The sequence below is a fragment of the Chanodichthys erythropterus genome, chromosome 20 (genome assembly GCF_024489055.1).
Source record: "Chanodichthys erythropterus isolate Z2021 chromosome 20, ASM2448905v1, whole genome shotgun sequence".
Classification (NCBI taxonomy): domain Eukaryota; kingdom Metazoa; phylum Chordata; class Actinopteri; order Cypriniformes; family Xenocyprididae; genus Chanodichthys; species Chanodichthys erythropterus.
The window spans coordinates 32754552-32769324 of record NC_090240.1 but is presented as its reverse complement, the minus strand read 5'-3'; the positions used below and the strand labels follow the sequence as shown (position 1 = coordinate 32769324).

Below are 14773 nucleotides of genomic sequence, written 5' to 3'. Positions count from 1 at the left end.
ACCCTTTAACCTTTAAACTGTTTCGAACGACCAAACCTCACAAATGTTGATATTCAGATGAAAATTAAAAAAAGCGTATCCATTCACCAAAAGTGTTAACGTGATGATTCAGGAATCTAACAGAATCTCAAAGATTCGAATTGAGAACCACGAATCAAATCTTTTTGTCTAGCTGCACAAAGAAAGCTGTTTATTGTGTGCATTGTCTAGCATTAAAAAACAAAAAAGTACAACAATACAGTTAATATCCATTCATTTACTGTAAAAAATCAAAGTAAAGATTCTGAAAAATCTATAAACAATGTCAAGGACTGATGGAATTTATTTCACGTGACATCTAGCTGTGATAAAGCACTGACGATTATGCAAATATTAAATCAAGGAATCGAATCGATTCAATCGAATCGAATCTTTATGTATCGACACCCAAGCAGAGTTAGTGGGATTTAGTGTGGTGACGTTCGTGGTCAAGAAAACACTGTACACTTATACAGTTCATAACTAAAATAAGTAAGAGAAGAAAAAAGAGAAAGATTCATTTCGAAGAACTGAATCAAATCAACCAGCGCTGAAAATGGTTTCCAAAACTACATTCAAGCGGTCCTGGTATTGCAAGATATTATAAACCATAAGCAAGATATGAAATGTAAGTGTTGTTGGTAGAAAACCGGCGCAAACAGGTGCTCTCCAGCTCACCTATCCACTAAAGAGGAAGAGGTCACAGGCTTTATCTGGATGGATTAGCTGAGCGTGAGCATTGTGGCGGGGGAAATGTCCTGATATGAGACTGGTGGTCAGGCATATGCACGCACAGCAAAATGCAGCACTCATATTTCATGCGTCTCCATCTGCATCTCTACAACTGCCTGAAAGATCTTATCTCGTAACTGTCACTGCAGGAAACGCGATAGTTCGCATGAGTATGTAGGCATTGGTTAACTGCTACAAGGTGGATATCAGCTACTTGCGCGAAATCAAAGATCATATGTGTATAATATCTGCTTGGTGAATTTATATTTCCTAAATTACCCTGAAAACATGAGATAAGAGATGACTGATGCCTTGCCGAGATTAAACAAGTCTGCTCTCTGGCTTTACAGTACAGCATTTTGAAGGTTGCACTGCCATCTATAGGCAAGACAAGATTTTGATTTTAAAACAATTGAATCTCGTCTAAAACCTACATACAGTTGCAAGAACCACTTGCAGAAAATGTGAAAAATTTTAACAAAATAAGAGATATCATACAAAATGCATGTTATTTTTTATTTAATACTGCCTTGAGTAAGATATTTTATATAAAAGATGTTTACATATAATCCATAAGACAAAAACATAGCTGAATTTATTAAAATTACCCCATTCAAAAGTATGTGAACCATTGATTCTTAATACTGTGTGGTTAACTGGATGATCTACGACTGTTTTTTTGTCTTGTGATGGTTGTTCATGAGTCTCTTGTTTGATTTTTCTGAAGAACAGAGCTCAGTTTAACTGCTCAGGACAAACAAGAGACTCATGAACAACCATCACAAGACAAAAAAACAGTCGTAGATCATCCAGTTAACCACACAGTATTAAGAATCAATGGTTCACATACTTTTGAATGGGGTAATTTTAATAAATTCAGCTGTTTTTGTTTTAAGGATTACATGTAAACATCTTTTATATAAAATATCTTACTCAGGACAGTACTAAATAAAAAATAACATGCATTTTGTATGATCTCTCTTATTTTGTTACAATTTTTCTGCAAGGGGTTCACATACTTTTTCTCGCAACTGTAGCTAAACTTTTTTCTGTTCTCATTGAGAAATTCAGCTTGTTTCTTTACCAAATGGTAATAAAACAGTAAAACTCCATTGCTTAGTAATGTGGCTTTGACAAAAATTAAATGACTGAAATAAAAAACCACAACCATGAGTGAAATGATTCATAATACAACATATCAAGGGATTTTTTTTTTTTTTTGTGTGTGTGTGTAGATTAGATACACGCTATTTGATAACACTTTACAGGAAGGTTTAATGTATTGACTACATTAGTTAACGAACTAATTAACAATACTTAAGATTTATTAATCTTTGTTCATTTCAACATTTACTAATGTTTACTGTTTACTGTTGTAAGAAAAATAAGTAGTTATTCAACAAACTTTTATATAAAGGAAACTTACAACTTATTTCGCAACACAACAAGCTTGTGTAGCTACAAACTCAAATACACTAACATTCAAAGGTTTGGGGTTATAGAGATTTTAAAATATTAATAACCCCAATAACCCTCAACAAGGCTGCATTTATTTGATCACAGATACAGTAAAAACTGTAATATTGTTAAATATTACAATTTAAAACAACCATTTTCTATTTTAATGTATTCTAAAATGTAATTTATTCTTGTGATGGCAAAAGCTGAACTTCAGAAATCATTCTAATAATCTGATTTGCTGCTCAAGAAACATTTCTTATTATTATCAATGTTATAAATAGTTGTGCTGCTTAATATTTTTGCAGAAACTGAATTCTTTAATATTCAGAAAGGTCAAAAGAAAATGTCTCTTTTGATCAATTTATTGCTGAATCAAAGTATACACACACACACACACACACACACACACACACACACACACACACACACACACACACACACACACACACACACACACACACACACCTTACAACACTACACCACCTGAAAAACAGAAAATACACAAAAACACAATTTAAAAGGTAAAAGCAAGTCAATGAGTGAAAAGAGGAGAATGTTTATTTTTCAGGGGAAAAACATAATTTGTTCACATTTGATTCGATACATGACTTGAATATGAAACTATGACTCCCTGATCCAGTATGGCAACCCCTATATATTATGTCAAAACAACACATTTTCAACTTGTAAAATTTGTCTTTGTCGAACTCTTTATTTTATGACAGCGCTGATTTCTGCCACCAAAATGGCAGTGGTTTGAACATTTCAAGTTAACTATTAATCTCTACAGCATATTTTCTGGTGTTTCCTGATATACTTTCTTTGTATTTCAATGTGAATTAAAGTAGTGATGAAGTATTTTGTTGTCGTTACCAACAAACTTGCACATTTAAGGATTAGTTCACCCAAAAATGAAAATTCTGTCATTTATTACTCACCCTCATGTCGTTCCACACCTGTAAGACCTTCGTTCATCTTCGGGAACACAAATTAAGATGTTTTTGATGAAATCCGAGAGCTCTCTGACCAATAAATAAACAGCAATATATTTACCACTTTCAAGGTCCAGAAAAGTACTAAAGACATCATTAAAATAGTCCATGTGACTACAGTGGTTCACCCTTAATGTTATGAAGTGATGAGAATACTTTTTATGTGCAAAAACATAAAAATAACAACTTTATTCGATATTTTGTTATTTTCCCTGTCAGTCTCCTACGCTGTTGATGTTGTAAACACAGGGTTCCGGGTTCTACGTCCGAATGCTGGCTCAGTATTGGCCGACGCTGTATGAAATGGCCAACCAATAATGAGTCAGCGTTCGGACGTAAAACCAGGAAGCGCTGAACTGTGTCTTCAATGTAATCAGAGTAGGATATAGACATGGAAGAGAAGAATAAAGTTATGTTTCTCATCGCTTCATTACATTAAGATTGAACCACTGTAGTCACGGACTATTTTAACAATGTCTTCACTACCTTTCTGGACCTCAAAAGGTACAATGATGTATTTTCATCAAAAATATCTTAATTTGTGTTCTGAAGATGAATGAATGAGGGTGAGTAATTAATGACAGAAATTTAATTTTTGGATAAACTAACCCTTTAATCCATTTTGCATGAATGTTGCTGTAGAAAGTGAATCATTTCTGAGTTAGAGGACGTGAAGACCTCAGAGCTCAACGTCTGATTGCCAATCTTATAATTACAGTAATTCCAACACAACGTGAATGAAGCATTAGTTGGAAAAAGAAACAGGAAATCAACAAAATAAACACGGTTAGTTTTAACCACGATATCACAGTGAAATCTCATGATTTGCATAACTACGAATCACCGATGTCCACTGTGTTTGAGTCTGAAAATATATGGTGCGGAGACAGATGGTACTTGTTAGCCTGCTGGTCTTGTGTTGAAATGGACAAAGGGAGACTTTGAACAAGAATGGTCCCCGGTGGACCGATATCTAAACTGTCTTCAGGCACAGCGACCTCTGAGTGCTTGGACACGTCCTGAGACGAGGTGCCGTCAATGTTCAGCGGTTCCTTTGTGGCGGCGATCGCCGGATTCGCCTCCGTTACCACCGTAACCTCAGTCCCGCCCTCCTGGATGAGCTTGTGTAGGCTTTCCAGGTCAGAACAGGACGTGATAAAGGTGTGTGTGCCGTCGGAAGCTGATGCGATGAAGTTTTGAGTACTGGTTTGTGGGACGTTTTCACCGGGACTGATTTGAGTGAGTAAAACCGTCTGGTGCTCGAGGCCACCTTCTGGTGCTAGCATGTTGACGTGCTGTATTACGGGGTTCAAAAGCACTTCGTGATCATCCGGACCGAGCAGCGTCTTTGCGGCGGAAGCCTGAACGAAAGTAGCCTCCGGTACTAAAGAGGGCGCCACAATGATCTTAAGATGCGTTGCGTTGTAGGAAGATGGTGCATCGGTTGCAAATCCTGCATTTTGTACAGGTTGTTTGGTAACAGTTTGTGACTCTTGATTATAAGTTTGTTGTTGTGCGTTACTGTTATGCTGCCTCTTGTGGCTGCGAAGAGAATCCTCCCTGACGAATGAAGCCTCGCACAAGTCGCAACGAAAGGCCCGCGTTGCCTCCAGTCTCGCCCGGTAGCGTGAGCTAAGAGGTTTGGGAGGCTCCTCCCCTGTCCCGCCTTTACACTGCCGGTCCGGTTTATCCGCATGACACTTCCTCCTGTGAATTAACAAATTACTGCGCTGCTTACTAGCAAACGAACAGTGCTCACATTTAAAGGGCCGTTCGTCCGAGTGCACGCGCTCATGGATCTTGAGAGCCCCCTTGTTGGAGCAGGAGTAACTGCACTCGCTGCACTGCAAAGGCTGGGCCGGCTGGTGCTGGCGTGAATGGTGTCGCAGGGCGGCTTTGGTGGAGCACTGGAAGTCACACTTTGAACAGCGGAAGGAGTCAGAGGCGCTGTGCTTTAGCTGCACATGCGATTTTAAATTGGCCTTCATGGCACAGCGATACTCACAGAGTTCACACTTATAAGGCTTCTCGCCGGAGTGAACCCGACTGTGACGCTTCAGGTCAGAGTTGATCTTGAATTTGGCATCGCATTGATTGCACTGGAAAGGGGCGTCACCTGAGGAGGAAACATCCAGGCATGTGAACTGAATACAAATACCACTAGTGGTGCTGCTCGATCACAAAAAAGGAATGCTATTTGTTATCAACATACTAATCAAGCAAAATAAAAAGTGCAATTTTTGTCATTTATAAGGCTGTTTTAAAAATTTATTTTATTTTTTACTTATTATTATTTTGGAAAAACACCAGTACTTTGATTGTGCTGATTAATTGATTGTGTATGTTCTGAACATCAGAAGAAACAGGAAAAGATTAATAAGATAAAATAGTTAAGTTTCACATGCAAGTGTAAATTCTCAAAAAATCAGTAGTTCTTGGAAATACTCGGTGTGGTTGAAACAACAAAACTAGAAAAACACTCTGTGCTTCTTTTAAAGATTTTAGTTGATCTTTATTTGTTGTTCTTATTTCAATTTGTTACTTTTTTGTGTAGTATACACACAAATAAATTTATATATTTACACACACTAATGCATTACATATATACACACACATACACACTACTGTTGAAAGGTTTGGTGTTGGTAATATTTCTCTTATTCTCATCAAGGCTGCTTTTAATTATTTATACAATAAAAACTGTAATAATGTGAGTTATTACATTTGAAAACTTTTTATTACATCTTTTGTATTTTAATACATTTTTAAAAATGTAATGTATTCCTGTGATGTCAAAAATGCATTTTTCAGCATCAGTCTTCAGTGTCACATGCTAAAAAAATTCTAATATGCTAATTTGCTGCTCAAGAAATATTTTTGATTATTATCAATGTTAAAAACAGTTGTGCTGCTTCATATTTTTGTGGAAACTTTTTTTCCAGAAATAATAGACAGTTCAAAAGAACAGCATATATTTGAAATAGTAATCTTTTGTAACATTACTATTTAAAGGTGACCTAGAATGTTTTTTCACAAGATGTAATATAAGTCTAAGGTGTCCCCTGAATGTGTCTGTGAAGTTTCAGCTCAAAATACCCCATAGATTTTTTTTTAATTCATTTTTTTAACTGCCTATTTTGGGGCATCATTAAATATGCACAGATTCAAGCTGCGGCCCCTTTAAACCCTCACGCTCCCGGCCACCGAGCTCGCGACTATAAAACAGTGCATAAACAAAGTTCACACAGCTAATATAACCCTCAAATGGATCTTTACAAAATAAACACTAAAAATATCATGATATCATGTCAGTTATTATTGCTCCATCTGCCATTTTTCGCTATTGTTCTTTCTTGCTTACCTAGTCTGATGATTCAGCTGTGCAGATCCAGATGTTAATACTGGCTGCCCTCGTCTAACGCCTTAAACATGGGCTGGCATATGCAAATATTGGGGACGTACATATTAATGATCCAGACTGTTACGTAACAGTCGGTATTATGTTGAGATTCGCCTGTTCTTCGGAGGTCTTTTAAACAAATGAGATTTATATAAGAAGGAGGAATCAATGGAGTTTGAGACTCACTGTATGTCATTTCCATGTACTGAACTCTTGTTATTCAACTAAGCCGAGGTAAATTCAATTTTAAATTCTATGGCACCTTTAATTCTCTTTTGATCCATTTAATGCATCTTTGCTGAATAAAAGTGTCCATTTCTTTAAAAAGAAAACATCTTACCAACCCCAAACATTAGTGTAACAGTTCCCCTGCGGTCCTCACCTGTGTGAGATCGGAGGTGAACGGTCAGCTGGCTGGAGTTGCGGCTGGCGTAGGGGCATATCTGACACTTAAAGGGTCTCTCATCATAGTGGATACGAAGATGCTTTTTCAGGCTACTGCTGTCGGCCGCCGCGTACGGACAGTACTTACACTTGTGTGGTTTCTCTCCTGTGTGCAAACGGCTGTGGAGATTAAGCTTATCGCGACGACTGAAGCGTTTATGACACAGTTCACACTCGAAAGGCCTCTCACCTGAAAAAATGAGACAGATCTCAGCACTTAAATGTTTATTTGGCATCATTTAATAATGTCAGGTAAGTGTAAGATGAAAACACAGAATGGAAATTACTTACCAGTATGTGTTAACATATGTCTCTCCATGTCTTTTTGGCCATACTGAGTTTTGAATGTACAACCTAAGGGCACAAAATGAAATTAAACAACTTTAAAGCTCCATATAGTTCCGATTTTTAATACCTTAAAGGGGACCTATTATGCCCTTTTATCTTGATTTTTATTTTTATTTTTTTTGGTGTCTACTAGAATAGGTTTTCATGCTCGAATGTTCAAAAAATGTATTTATTTTATTTTATTTTTTACATATTTAACTATGTTGCAGCACCTCTCTTCCCAGTCTGTCAGTAATGCACTATTTAGTTCTGGTATCTATGAAGTCCCTCCTTCCGAAAAAGCGCAATGAGCTCTGATTGGTCACTGGACCAGTGTGTTGTGATTGGTGTTTGGGAAATGTCACACCCCTTGCGAGTTTCAACACAATACTAACTTAACCAGGCAACGCCCCTTTATTTTGCATGAACCTTTAGCAGGAATTGAAATGAGGAATATTGTGACGTGTTTATTCCCAGAAGAAAACTCAAGACTACAATGGGCCGTTACTGCTATAGAGCATTACTGATATAGAGAATAACTCCCTTTGGTGTGACTTTATGCTTTGCAAATTTGCAGACATTTGCTTCAAAATTACATTTTTAAAATTTCTCAGTCAGGTTTTAGGGCTTACCACAGTACTTGAGTCGGCTTTGATCAGGGTTTTAAACGATTTATTGACTGCAGTTGACCTTAGCGCTGCATTCAATATCACTCTCATGGAAAAGGTGGTGGGAATCCATGGTATAGCACATGCATGGTTTAAGCCCTTTCTTTCAAAGAAAGACAGTGATTTCCAAGTTTGAGAAACAGATTTATTCTGTGGTTAAGTCCTGTTTTTATCACTTAAGATTAATAGCGAAGGTGAAACCATTTTTGTCCATGAGTGATCTGGAAAAAATCATTCATGCTTTTGTATTTACAAGGTTAGATTGCTGCGACTCAGTATATGTTAATAAATCATTGCTTAACTGCTTACAACTGGTCCAAAATGCTGCTGCAAGGCTTTTGACAGGAGACCATATTACTCCGGTTTTGAGTTTTTTACAATGGCTACCAATCCATTACAGAATCAATTTTAAACTTTTGTTTTTTGTTTATAAATCATTACATAGTATGGATCAGTTGTAGTTAATGGAACTGATTGAGAAATATGAGCCAAAACAGTCTTTAAGATCAGCTGAACAGCTGGCTTTGATGATTCCTAGAACTAAACGGAGAAGTGGAGATCGAGCTTTTGTAGCGATAGCTCCCAAACTTTGGAATGATTTGAACTTTTTCTCTCAGATCGGCACCCACACTACGTGTTTTTAAACACAAGCTTAAGGAATAGCTCCTCGCGTTAGCATTTAATGGGGTATAGACGGTGTATTAAAAATGATAGGTTTATTTTGCTGTTATTTTATTTGTGGTTTTATCGTTGTGTTTTTATGGTTGTGATTGTCTCTTTTAAGTGTTTACATATTGCACAGCACTTAGTCAATGGTCTGTAGTGTAAAATACAGTGTAAAAATAGACATTTTTCATGCTCAAACAGCAACATTACACAATAAAGAAAGTTGAACATATAAAAGGTCTGCTTTAAAAGCAAGGATATGACAGTGAGAAATGCAATGTTGTTGCTGACACTTACCTGAGAATGTGCATATGTGTCTTTTCTGAGTTAGTGCAGGCTTTAGCTTTTTGGAGGGGGTTTTCTGGGCTTTGGTGAGGGTCTTCTTGACTTTTGGTACACATGTCTGAAATGTCTCTAAAAAATGCCTTTGCGGTTAGCAAACAGTACAGCCTACTATAGAGTAATTATTAAGTGACATGGCACTTAGACAAAACTCACCACTAGGTCCACTGTTGTTTCGGGCTGATATTTGTGTCGAGGGGATTTGGCAGCAGTTTTGCTTGTGTGCAAAAAAGACCTCAACGTTGTTGTATTGCTGTTTGCAGAAGCCGCAGATGTGGATGTCGGGACTCACTTCTACTAAGAGGTGGTTTACTCCTGTGAATATACATCAAATATATAAAAGGGGAGAAAAACATTGTAGTACCATACAGGGACACTGAAACTGAAACTCTGTCCAATATAGTGATGGAGGTGTTAAATTAGCAGAGCAATAGAACAGTTGTACATAAATATTGAAATCCACACAACATGGATTGCAATATTTAGGAGACATATCAGAGTTCAAAAGAGGACTAACTGTTAGTGCATGTCTCGCTGGCTCATCTGTGACCAGGATAGCAAGTCTTTGTGGTGTAATGTCAGTATACCTCCTCGGAGGAGGAACCACATCCAACAGGAGTAACTGTCGACGCAAGAGGAAGCTGTCTGAAAGGGATGTCCGGGTACTAACCTGGATTGCATCCAAAAAACATAAAACCACAACTGCCCAACTCACTGCAGAATTAAATGCGCACCTAAACTCTCCTGTTTTCACCAAAAATGTTAGTCGAGAGCTCCACAATATTCACGGTCAGGCTGCTATAGCCGAACATTTGCCAGTGTTGGCTTCATTGGTGCCAACAGTGCAAATCTTGGGCTGTGGACAATGTGAAACATTGTTCTCTAATGAGCCCACCTTCACTTTGGAAGTGACGGTGTGGAGAAGCCCCAAAAAGTGATGGTTTGGACTGTAATATCATGGCATTCCCTACTGTGCTTGATGGACGTCACTGCTAAGGACTACCGAACCATTCTAGAGGACCATGTGCACCTAACATACCGAACCCTGAAGGGGATGTCATGTATCAGCATGATAATGCACCAATACCAAACGGCAACCTTCCCCAGTTTCTCTTGAAACCAATAGTGAAGTAACTTAAACTGCGATTCATCGACTGGCCACTAGAGACAGGCTCCAAAAGAGAGCAGAATCTCATTGAGTCCCATGTTAAAATGCCCAACTTTACAGCAGAAAAAAACATGTTTACAGCCTGGATCAAATTGTGGTTTTGATCTATACAGCTAATGTTGCCCTTCATGACAACTCTGAGGGGGGTGAATTTTTTTTATAACTAATCCGTTTAAATTATATTAAGCCTTAAAGGTGCCCTAGAACTTTTTTTTAAAAGACGTAATATAAGTCTAAGCTGTCCCCTAAATGTGTCTGTGAAGAAGTTTCAGCTCAAAATACCCCATAGATTTTTTTTAATTAATTTTTTTAGCTGCCTATTTTGGAGCATAAGTAGAAACGAGACGATTTCAGGTTTAAATCGCGTGCTCTCCGCCCCCAGAGCTTGCGCTTGCCTTAAACAGTGCATAAACAAAGTTCACACAGCTAATATAACCCTCAAAATGGATCTTTACAAAGTGTTCGTCATGCATACTGAATGCATGCGTCGGATTATGTGAGTATTGTATTTATTTGGGTGTTTACATTTGATTCTGAATGAGTTTGAGGCTGTGCTCCGTGGCTAACGGCTAATGCTACACTGTTGGAGAGATTTATAAAGAATGAAGTTGTGTTTATGAATTATACAGACTGCAAGTGTTTAAAAATGAAAATAGTGACGGCTCTTGTCTCTGTGAATACAGTAATAAACGATGGTAACTTTAACCACATTTAACAGTACATTAGCAACATGCTAACGAAACATTTAGAAAGACAGTTTACAAATATCACTAAAAATATCATGTTATGATGGATCATGTCAGTTATTATTGCTCCATCTGCCATTTTTCGCTGTTGTCCTTGCTTGCTTACCTAGTCTGATGATTCAGCTGTGCACATCCAGACGTTCTGCCCTTGTGTAATACTAACTGCCCTTGTGTAATGCCTTGAACATGGGCTGGCATATGCAAATATTGGGGGCGTGCATATTAATGATCCCGACTGTTACGTAACAGTCGGTGTTATGTTGAGATTCGCCTGTTCTTCGGAGGTCTTTTAAACAAATGAGATTTATATAAGAAGGAGGAAACAATGGTGTTTGTGACTCACTGTATGTCATTTCCATGTACTGAACTCTTGTTATTTAACTATGCCGAGATAAATTCAATTTTTAATTCTAGGGCACCTTTAAAGTTCTGCATAATTAAGGGCGTGGTCACTTGAGTGACAGGTTTGCTGCTGCTGTCTGTGAGCCGTCATGTTACCTCAGCTAATGCCAGCCGCTGAATTTGGGATCTCTGCTGTGTTTGTGCTTTTTTTGGGGATTATTTTATACAATTGTAAAATAATATGGCTTGCTGCGTTAATGGTCGAGACAGATGTGTGTCTGTGTAGATGTGCATGCATGCAGTAGATAAACAGATAACATGTTGCTGGATCATGGCATTGGCTAAATTTTTGTTTGTGAGAACTGACAATGGCAGGAGGATATAAAACTCCGACAGCACTGCTTGAATATTATAACTAAAACTGCTGCATTTTGAAAAATTATACTTTGGACGCGGGCTCATTTGTTTGTTAGATACGATCATATACAGTTTTACAACATAAACACTGCATAATTTCTTGAAGAACGATGAGGGAGAGCAGATCATTCAGAAGAAATGTGATGCAAACAATGGATAATACGTCAATATTTCATAGATTTAATGCTTTTGTGGACAAAAAGTTTTTGTTTTTCAGTGGACTCTCAAGGACATTTGTGCCACGGATTGGATTCATCTCGTGATCGCCATTTCATTATAAATGTATGAAATACCGTTTGAATTTCCGTGTTATCATTTGCACACCCGACACAAATTACAATTACTGGTGCTGGAGTATCTATGTTGTAAAAAAGACACCACATATTGACAGTAAACACAGTTAGAACTTTCAAATGATATAAGTTGGTATCTTTATTAATATTTTAGATAGTATCTTAGATAGATAGATAGATAGCTCCTTAGCCTGATAACATGATCATGTCGAGCTAGGCGGGCGTGGTTTCAGCACCTCAGTTCCGACCATGACCCGCCTCTTTGCCCATTTTTAGTTATCCGTGAGTGACGTACAATGACGCGCTGCTAAGATGGCAGCGGCCTCATTTTCGCTTCAAAAATGCTCTTCAGAAATCTACGGATGATGTCACGGACACTACGTCCATATTTTTTTACAGTCTATGACCAATACACACAGCAAGACTTGGTTTGGTGAACATGAAAGTGAACATCTCCCATGGCCTGCACAGTGTCCAGATATAAATAATATTGAGCCACTTTAGGGTATTTTGGAGGAGCGAGTCAGAAAATGTTTTCCAACACAAGCATCACCTCGTGACTTCCCAGTCACTGTTCTGGAGGAGGAATGGCTCAAAATCCCTCTGGCCGGCCTGAAGGACTTGTATCTGTCATTACAAGACAAACTGATGCTGTTTTGGCCTCAAAAGGAGGCTGGCCTACACCATCCTAAAGGGTTAGTTCACCCAAAAATGAAAAAAATTTCATTTATTCCTCACCCTCATGCCGTTCTACACCCGTAAGACCTTCGCCAATCTTCGCAACGCAAATTTAGATATTTTTGATGAAATTCGATGGCTCAGTGAGGCCTGCATAGCCAGCAATGACATTTCCTCTCTCAAGATCCATTAATGTACTAAAAACATATTTAAATCAGTTCATGTGAGTACAGTGGTTCAATATTTATATTATAAAGCAACAAGAATATTTTTGGTGCACCAAAAAAACAAACAAATAATGACTTATATAGTGACGGCTGATTTCAAAACGCTGCTTCATGAAGCTTCGGAGCGTTATGAATCAGCATTGATTTGATTCACCTCTGATTCAACACACAATGATTCATAACATTCTGAAGCTTCATGAAGCTGTGTTTTGAAATTGGCCATCACTATATAAGTCATTATTTTGGCTCGCCAAAAATATTCTTGTTGCTTTAACCACTGTACTCACATGAACTGATTTAAATATGTTTTTAGTACATTAATGGATCTTGAGAGAGGAAATGTCATTGCTGGCTATGCAGGCCTCACTGAGCCATCGGATTTCATCAAAAATATCTTAATTTGTGTTCTGAAGATAAACAACGGTCTTATGGGTGTAGAATGACATGAGGGTGAGTAATAAATAACATTATTTGGGTGAACTAACCCTTTAATAAATTATTGTGGTCTAAAACTGGGAGTTTCAGTCAACCCCACATTATATATGATACTACAATGTTTTCCCCTCTTTTATTGTAGTAGTATCAAATGCAGTGTACCACCACTTTAGTTTAATTAACTTCAACTTTCATTGTTTGTATAAACAAAAATTAATTAACAACGTATGAAACATAAATGAAGTACATACTTTATATACTAAAGAACATTATTTCTTTAATCCATTTACTTCCATTAACAGTAATAATATTTTAATATTTTTCTGATTAGTTACCTGTATTTCACAGGGCTGTGTTTTAAAACAGATTTTTTTTTTTGTGGGATTTTAAGATATCGTTTCGTACCTTCTCCGTTGAATGTTGCCATCTGGATCAAGATGCCAGCTGAGTTTTGATCTGTGAAGTATTTAATAACTTTAATTCGCGTTTGCTGATGTTGTTGTTCTGTGTCCTCTTCATTTCAAACGTTTTTCAGCAGAGTTGATGGTTGGTTTTGCGACAGTGTGAACTGCTTGACGGTAAACATAATTTAATGGCTAAAAAAGTGAACTGCGCGAAGCAGCGCCCTCTTCAGTCAGAAGCGAAGCATTGCGTTACTATAATACAGTTTCAGACAGAAAACTGCTCAGCTTTTCTCCTATTTTTAATCACCATATGTCTTTTATAGCTACAAATGATCCTGTAGTGTCGGGATATTTTGATAGCGTTAGCAAATAAGCACTGCTAGTCTGCTACCACAAACAGGTTGAGGTATGTGTACATGTTCAGTTAAAATAATAATAAACCTTTTCTCATAAGGATTTTTGTAGCCCTTAAATAACGTTTACACGGTGTTTATAGTTATAAGTCAAGAAATTAAATTTTTGTGCAACGTAGTTTCTAAACTCGTGCATTAATGTGCGTGTGTGTCACTTTTCCCCATGAGGAACTATGGAGATGAGTGGCCCTGTCACTTCATTTTAGCCCAGCTGAGCTCGACAGCTGCACACAGCTGCTTAATGGCTGCGGGCTGTCAGAAGACATCTTAGCGCTCAGAGTTTTAATTGTTGACTGTCTGGCAGGATTTTGACTGCAGTTACACTAGATGAACACACGGGGGAGTCCGCGCTCCATTCTTCGCCTGGAATGCTGATGCAGCGCGTGACTACACTCACTACAGGTACGTTTGATATTGAATAATAAATCTACATATATATTATTGTTATTATATTTTATTTGTTGTTATTATTTTATGATTAATTATTTATAATAATAATAATAAGCATGATAGTAATTTGTTTGCTTTTTATTGATTGTTGTTTTAAAATAATGTTAACATTATTTTATAATAATTATTAATGTATACATTTATTAATGT

At 37.4% G+C, this 14773-nt stretch overlaps 1 protein-coding gene across 1 annotated transcript; it reads right to left on the bottom strand.

Annotated features, from left to right (window-relative positions):
- Positions 1-2736: 2736 nt before the first annotated feature.
- Positions 2737-13798, bottom strand: zfp64 (zinc finger protein 64 homolog (mouse)). The gene is made up of 6 exons (XM_067371062.1): positions 13762-13798; positions 9207-9365; positions 9006-9122; positions 7339-7401; positions 6986-7237; positions 2737-5319 (listed from the first exon to the last, which is right to left on the bottom strand). Exons 1-6 carry the CDS (start codon positions 13781-13783, stop codon positions 4037-4039), a joined length of 1896 nt encoding a protein of 631 aa, XP_067227163.1. The 5' UTR covers positions 13784-13798; the 3' UTR covers positions 2737-4036.
- Positions 13799-14773: the final 975 nt, after the last annotated feature.

Excerpts from the sequence above, each read along its gene's own strand:
- zfp64 (XM_067371062.1), bottom strand. The coding sequence starts at position 13,783 with ATGGCAACATTCAACGGAGAAG. Across the intron at positions 7,238-7,338 it reads ACATATGTTAACACATACTG|GTGAGAGGCCTTTCGAGTGT; the intron begins GTAAGTAATTTC and ends TCATTTTTTCAG. Across the intron at positions 5,320-6,985 it reads TCACCTCCGATCTCACACAG|GTGACGCCCCTTTCCAGTGC; the intron begins GTGAGGACCGCA and ends TTTCCTCCTCAG.